Genomic DNA, 7,416 nt, shown 5'->3' on the forward strand with positions numbered 1-7,416 from the left:
GAGCCTTCCTATACCAAATGGCTTCTGTCCCATACCCTCAAGGGAGAAATGGCTGAGGAATTTCAAAAGACAGGACTTACTGGGTAACCTATCCAGCAGATTGCACTTGGTTAAACTCTGTGTCCTGTCACATTTCAACAAAATTGTACATTGTTCGAGCATGCCTATAAATGGGGTGTAAAAAACAGATCCCTACTGACAGGTTCCCTGTGTTCCATATCACTGAAGCTGAAGGGTGTTCTGGAGGGCAGTATATTTTTCAAGAGCATAGGATCCCCAGAGCCCTTCCTGTATGCTCTACTCTGTGATTCCCCTCAAAACCATGCCCCCCACACACACACTCATACTTCATACCATGTAATAATTTCTATGGGTTCGAGGAACTGATCATGTAACTTGATCATGTCTAGTAAAGATATATTGAGCCCCAGTTTGTGAGCATTTTTTCAGAAGTACAGGTGAAATAACCCAGCCTTGCCACAGGCATTTATAGAAAGTAGAAATCTTTGTGACACAGCCACACCCTGTGAATTGACAGTTTCTTAGTACACATTGGAATATGTTCATTTGCCCATGCCTTGTGATCTGTGGTATGGGAGGATTGAGAGAGAAATTGGGTTTGGGGAAATCACCAGATCTCTCTTTCTAGCCATCTCCAGGGTCACCGTACATTAACCTCACTGCAACTGTGATCTGCTTCCTGTGTTGAACATGCCTGGGTGGAGCTGCCTGGTGACTGGAGCAGGAGGGTTTCTGGGCCAAAGGATCATCCAGTTGTTGGTGCAGGAGAAAGATCTGGAGGAGATCAGGGTCCTGGACAAAGTCTCCAGACCAGAAACCAGGGAAGAATTCTTCAGTAAGTGAATGTGAGAATTTGCCACATGACTGTGTGGCCAACACATCCTGGATATGGGAGGGCTCCTCCCTTGTCAAGTAAACAAAAGACACTTGTAGTCATAACACTTTCTTGTCTACCTTCATCAGAAGGAAACACCGCACGTAGCAACAAAACAAAACCCAAAAACCAGAAAACAAAAACAAAAACCAAAACAACAGTTTGGGAGAGTCTGAGCTTGGACGGAGAAGTTCTCTCTCTTTCCTGTAGCTCTTTAATGTGGACTTGCCAGTTGCTAGGTAATAGCCATAAATCCTATTAAGCTGGGGGCTCAGCACTAGCTCCCTCTCTCTTCTAAACACTACTGATCTAGTTGCTTGTTTTGGGTTGTTTGGTTTTTTTGGGGGGGATGGGGGTGAGGGGGATCTTTCACTTAGCATCTTAGATAGAAGTAAAATTTTTAAAAAGTAAAAAAAAAATCCATGAAAGGGATTGAAATGTAAGGAGACAGAGAGAGCGAGAGAGCTGGGGGCAGGGACAGCAGACAGAAAGAGGCAGAGATGGGGATTGAGAAAATGGATTTCTGAGCAAATGCATGAGATCATACCGAGGAACAGACACAAAGCCAGCGTGAGCAGGACTGTCCATACCTTTCCTGGACTGTTCTTATTCACTTGTCCCCATTTCACACTAGATTTTATTATCACTACAAATAAGATTGCATAATTCACTGGTGTAGGCCGTTAGCCTTTTGCCAGTTTGTTATTCTGGACACAGCTGAACTAACTGGGTTCAAAATATATTTACCACTTATTCAAAACCTCAAGTCATTAAAATATCTTTGGTGGAAAGTACAAAAGAAGGTCACTCACCTGAATATTGAAGACTTTAATTTGGAAAAAGAAAGATGACTGACTATACCTATGCCCTATGATTAATGAGGATCACAGGCCAAGCCAGAGGTCCCTCACTTAAGCTACATTATTTTGTCCAAGGGTCAACTCTAGGCTCCAGAGTCTTCATTCCCACTGTCTATATGTGACCCAAGCTAGTTCTTTGCCCTCTCCCCAGCTTCAGGTGTAAATGTGCACTACCTATGGATCGGACCTGCACACTCTGGCCCTCCATAACCATCTGGGACCACACCCACCCTCTGCACCTTGTCTCTGACCACTTCTAGCATCAGGTCTCTGCTCTCTCAGCTTCAGTGTTGCTTCCAGAAAGCAATATGAACACACAGCCAATTCTATTAGTTAGAATCCTGATTTCTCAGCAGTATTTGCAAACAGCCAAGATTCAGACTGGAGGAATAGCTCCACAGTGGGTATGGATTGAAAAGGCCCTGCCTAAACATAAGTGTGGATATTTCTAGAAGTGCCCTTTCTGTGCCAGGCTCTGTGAGGGCACACTGTGGTGACAACTCATTGGCTGTGGCTAACATTTCTGGAATGTAGTTAATGTTTTAGCCTCTATTTCTGTAGATGGAGATAAACACGTACAGAAGTTAACTAGCTTCCCCAAATATCACAGCTAGAAGAAACAAACTAGATGGTAGCCCATGAAGTCCAGCTGTAGCCTTTGTATTCTTCACATCTACAGTTTGGTAGAGCTTCAGCTTCTGAGTCTCTTTCTGATACAGATCATATGACAGCACCATGCCATGATGTTGCTGTACAAGTATCTGCCACACCCAGGTGTCTTAGATAAGGGTGCTGCTACTGCTCCACCAGGAAACACTCCACAGGCCATCTCCTGGGATCTCAGGGGTCTCGAATAGCTCATGGATGAAATTCTATTTCACTACAGGTCTGGATTCCTCCTCTCTCATCACAGCAGCATTCCTGAACCAGTCTATTGAAAGCAGTAGATCTCAAACTGTGAGTCAGCCAAGTGACTCCTTGGGAGTGGAATGACCCTTTCACAGGGCAGCATAGCAGATATCCTGCATATCAGATATTTACATTATAATTTGTCACAGTAGCAAAATTACAGTTATGAAATAGCAAGGGAAATAATTTTCTGGTTTGTGGTCACCACAACATTAGGAACAGTATTAAAGGGTTGCAGTGTTAGGAAGGGTGAGAACCCCTGGTTTTCAACATCAGTATAGTAAGGGAGAAGGAAGGGGTGGGTTGAGAGGATTCTGGTTAGAGAATTCAATCCTCAGGCAAGTACCTACTTTCTTCTGAGCAGTCCCTTGTTTGCCTCTCTCTAATCCAGGCCCTTCCTGGAGTTGCACAGCAAATGGAGGGGGCCTAGATAGGACATATTTGGAAGAGAATTGGGAGCAAACCCTTCTATTTGTTTCTTCTACCCTGGATTTCTACAGCCTTTCTTACTGTTTGGCATCATAGGAAATTTCAGTTCAGTTATATGACCTTAATCTGTCTTTGAAAAGTTGACTCCAAACAATGCCAGAGAATGGGTTAATGGTACAGGTTGGGGGACAGAGCAAGTGAGGTATCCTTAGTGGATGTAGCCATAACTGTGTGCCCAGATTTCTTGAGCTTCACTTTCCTCATTTATTATATGGGTCCCAGAGGAGCAGTCTCCAGGAAGTGTGAAAAGAAAGAAAGGAAATCTTGAAGCTGTGTGAGAATTAAGAAGCACGGCCAGTGCACAGTGCTGGTGCAGAATGTGTGTGATATACAGTTCATGTTTTAAGTTAATCGACAATTGGACAGTGCTGTCTGCTGAGTTCAAAACCTGAAGATACCAACATTGTATGCAGTGCCTTGGGTTAGAAGGCTACAAGGAAGTCAGTCCTGAGAAAGCCTCAGTTATAGCATTGCCATCTGTTTTGATAGTGTCTCAGAGGAGATATTCCTTTGTATCCACACTGGGGCCATCCTAATTTTATTGCCAGTCTCTCTATCTCTCTGAGTCATTTGAGGGGAACAATTGGTACTGAGTAAACTCTTCCTTTCATACTTAGCACAGAGCCTGAAGCAGGGGGATTCACATCTGTGTCTTCCTTCTCTGCTGCCACTGCTGGGAATGGGTTTCTCATCAAAACCCTGGGACAGACATCCTGATTTCTAACCCCACTTCTAGCCAGCTCTCCATTACCTCCTGAGTCACTTTGATGGATGAGTCAACTTCATGCCACTCTCTTGAACACTTTGGCCACTTCCTAATCTGATTTGTTTTCTGGAGTGGGAAAATGTTTTCTTCTCTTTCCATATGTTAGGAGAAAGCTCCAATGTTTTTCCCATTATGACAATTCTTGATAATCAAGCTAACTAGTACCTGTGTACAGCCCACAAAGAAACTTCTCAATGGCCTGCCTTGTGTTTCACAGACCTAGGGACAAACATCAAGTTTACAATGTTGGAAGGAGACATTCTTGATGCCCAGTTCCTGAGGAGAGCCTGCCAGGGCATCTCTGTTGTCATCCATGCCGCCGCTGTCATTGATGTCACAGGTGTCATTCCCAGGCAGACCATCCTAGATGTCAATCTGAAAGGTAATATATCTGGAGAGGACAAGGTAAAAGTAGGGCACTTGAAAATGTCCACACAGTCCAGAAAGGGATGTTTTTGCATGATACCTGCTAGATTCTGAGTCTAATGCCTCTACTCACTAGATCCAGCTGCTAGAGCTCAGTGCTATTCCACACCCAAGGCCTGGCAGGTAGAAAGTAAGTAACCCAGGATGTGAGGTCTGTCCTCCATGCCAGAGAGACTATACTCCAAGTGCAAGCCTTTGCCAACCCCAGAGCCATCACCTCCTGTTACCCAGATATAGACCCGTGCAGCTGTCTGTTCTTCATGCTGCTAGTTCTAGTACAGCTTTGGGGCCTCACAATATTCTGCTATTATAGAAATGCCCAGCAGGAGGTGCATAGACAATTTTAGTTTTCTGCCAAGAGCAACAGATAAGATCCATCAGTGCTGGTTTCTAGCATGAAAACTAGAAGGGATATTTATTACTTCTACTTTATATAACTGGATAAATGAAGTCATAGATAGAACCAAGAATGCTATAACATTGTGTATATAGTCAGGAACACAACTATATCTCTATATCTCCCCAAATCTAATAGTCATTTGTCCCCTTTTTGATAATCTCATCAAATGTCAAAACAAAGAAGAAAATAAAATAAAACGGTACTTATGAATTGTCTATGGAACACACATTACTAATGCACAACTGTACTTGAGTCTGAATGATGTTAAATCTTCAATAATTCTTAGTTTAAAACCATTCCTTTTCATTATCTAAGAAATAACTTTTGATTTTGTAAATTAAAAAACATGCAGGAATCTATCTGTACAAAATTATACTTATTTCATAGATATGAAAAGAATAATTGAATGAGACACTTTTGGTGCCTATTAAAGTTAAAAAATAAAAAACACCCAGTCACACACACAAGCAAGTACACACTCAAAGCGTTGTGAACACAAAAATCAGAGAGATACTTGGTCTCTGGAGTCCATCTGTGCTTGCCTGCCTGTAGCATGGTAAATGTGAGGCCAGTTAAAGAAGATGCACCTTAATAGTGAAGAGGTTGCTCTGCTGGGATAGGGGATGAAACTGAGCATGAAATTATGCACATGGGGAACCTCAGATTTATCTCCTGGTGCTGATGGTATATTGTCTCTGATTAGGTACCCAGAACCTACTGGAGGCCTGTGTCCAAGCCAGTGTGTCAGCCTTCGTCTTCTGCAGCTCAATTGACGTTGCAGGACCCAACTCCTACAAGGAGATCGTCCTGAACGGCCGTGAGGAAGAGCATCATGAAAGCACATGGCCTGATCCATACCCATACAGCAAAAAGATGGCTGAGAAGGCAGTGCTGGCAGCCAATGGGAGCCTCCTGAAGAACGGTGGCACTTTGCACACTTGTGCCTTGAGGCCCATGTACATTTATGGGGAGAGAAGTCCATTCATTTCTAACCTCATAATTAGTGCCCTGAAAAATAAGGGTATTCTGTGTGTTACTGGCAAATTCTCCATAGCCAACCCAGTGTATGTGGGCAATGTGGCCTGGGCACACATTCTGGCTGTCAGAGGCCTTCGTGACCCCAAGAAGTCACCAAATATCCAAGGACAGTTCTACTACATCTCAGATGACACTCCTCCCCAAAGCTATGATGATTTAAATTACACCCTGAGCAAGGAATGGGGACTCCGCCTTGATTCTAGTTGGAGCCTTCCCCTGCCCCTGCTCTACTGGCTTGCCTTCCTGCTGGAAACTGTGAGCTTCCTGCTGAGTCCAGTCTACAGGTATCGACCTCTCTTTAACCGTCACTTGGTCACACTGTCAAATAGCAAGTTCACTTTCTCCTACAAGAAAGCTCAGCGAGACCTGGGTTATGAGCCACTTGTCAGCTGGGAGGAAGCCAAGCAGAAAACCTCACAGTGGATCGGGACACTAGTGGAGCAGCACGGGGAGACACTGGACACAAAGAGTCAGTGATGGGAGGAGGCAAGGACATGGCCCTGGGTGTTATCAGGTCCTCTAGCAAAGGCAGAGGCTTAAGCCAGGTCCTTCTGCCTTCTTTTAACACAGAGGCCAATGTAGTATCTTAATCAAGCCATAAGCTTTCTGTCTGAAGACCCTGCCCAGAGACACACAGGCAGCAGTGCCCAAGCTCCTGGGTCCAAGCTGTTCAGCACCTCTTGTCCCTCAGGGCTCTCTCCATTATTCTGTCTGCCCATTCAAAGCCGTCAGAAAATTCTGCTAGCTTTATGAAGCCCAATGGAAGGGACAATAAATATTTGTCATTACCTCATCTGTGGATTGTGTTTTTCTGTAAATAAACAATGCTATGTCCCTTCTATGTCCAGACATGGTCATGCTAGAATCAGAAGGAGATCATGGATCTGAGGTGGACTGAGTGAAAATCTGGAAAAGATGCAGATGTGAGACTAATTCCAACCCATTGTCCTTCGGATGTGCATTAGATGAATGGAATGGATTATTCTATTTTGTATACTAGGGACATGACAGGAGGCATGTTACAGAGTTAGTTGCTTCCCAAGATCCCACCCTGCTCTGTCTAGGAGGGGACACTATATAAAAGAACATTCTCAGAGTTCCACATTTTCTCACAGTTAAATCTTCATATGCCTTTTTGATGATTTTTGTTACAGATTTTCCATTAAATGTAGCACTGGCATGAGAAAGGTAGAGAGAGGCTGAGAATGCTCCTCTCCCTGGTCTACACAGAAATATAAACACTCACCCCCCCCCCCTTCACTAGCTACTTCCTCTTAGTTTTCTCTTTGTAAAGCATACATAACAGGCCCTCAGATCCCAGACTCTAGGACCAGAATTCGACAAGCCTAGTCAGAAGAGGAAGGCCTTGGGTAGATGCAGGGAGCACCCAGCAGTTTTTGGGGTAGGGACATCCTACCCTTTCAGAGCACGATTGCATCAACTGCTTATAAAGAGATATTGGAAAAGAGACTAGGCCTTGGGCTCCAGTCTGCCCTTATTTAGAAGGAAGCTGTGCTGTTGGGTTCTGAGGCTGGAAAGTTCTCAGGAAATTGTCCTTAACAATGCTCTGTTCTCCTCATTCACTTCCTCCAAGAGTGCTTTCCTCCCAGAACCCTTGGCTTAGGGATATCCC

At 44.1% G+C, this 7,416-nt stretch overlaps 1 protein-coding gene across 2 annotated transcripts; it reads left to right on the top strand.

The window, feature by feature from the left end:
- The first annotated feature begins 711 nt into the window (after positions 1 to 711).
- Positions 712 to 6,260, top strand: LOC127682171 (3 beta-hydroxysteroid dehydrogenase/Delta 5-->4-isomerase type 4). 2 transcript variants are annotated; one of them, XM_052178564.1, is made up of 3 exons: positions 712 to 856; positions 4,137 to 4,301; positions 5,449 to 6,260. In XM_052178564.1, exons 1-3 carry the CDS (start codon positions 712 to 714, stop codon positions 6,258 to 6,260), a joined length of 1,122 nt encoding a protein of 373 aa, XP_052034524.1. The 2 variants fall into 2 exon arrangements, with proteins under 2 accessions (XP_052034524.1, XP_052034525.1); XM_052178565.1 differs by lacking the exon at positions 4,137 to 4,301.
- Positions 6,261 to 7,416: the final 1,156 nt, after the last annotated feature.

The sequence above is a fragment of the Apodemus sylvaticus genome, chromosome 4 (genome assembly GCF_947179515.1).
Source record: "Apodemus sylvaticus chromosome 4, mApoSyl1.1, whole genome shotgun sequence".
Classification (NCBI taxonomy): Eukaryota; Metazoa; Chordata; class Mammalia; order Rodentia; family Muridae; genus Apodemus; species Apodemus sylvaticus.

Bases quoted from the DNA above. Each gene is read 5' to 3' on its own strand.
- LOC127682171 (XM_052178564.1), top strand. From the start codon at position 712: ATGCCTGGGTGGAGCTGCCTGGTGACTGGAGCAGGAGGGTTTCTGGGC. The intron at 857-4,136 runs GTAAGTGAATGT...TGTGTTTCACAG, and splicing joins AACCAGGGAAGAATTCTTCA to ACCTAGGGACAAACATCAAG. The intron at 4,302-5,448 runs GTAATATATCTG...GTCTCTGATTAG, and splicing joins CCTAGATGTCAATCTGAAAG to GTACCCAGAACCTACTGGAG.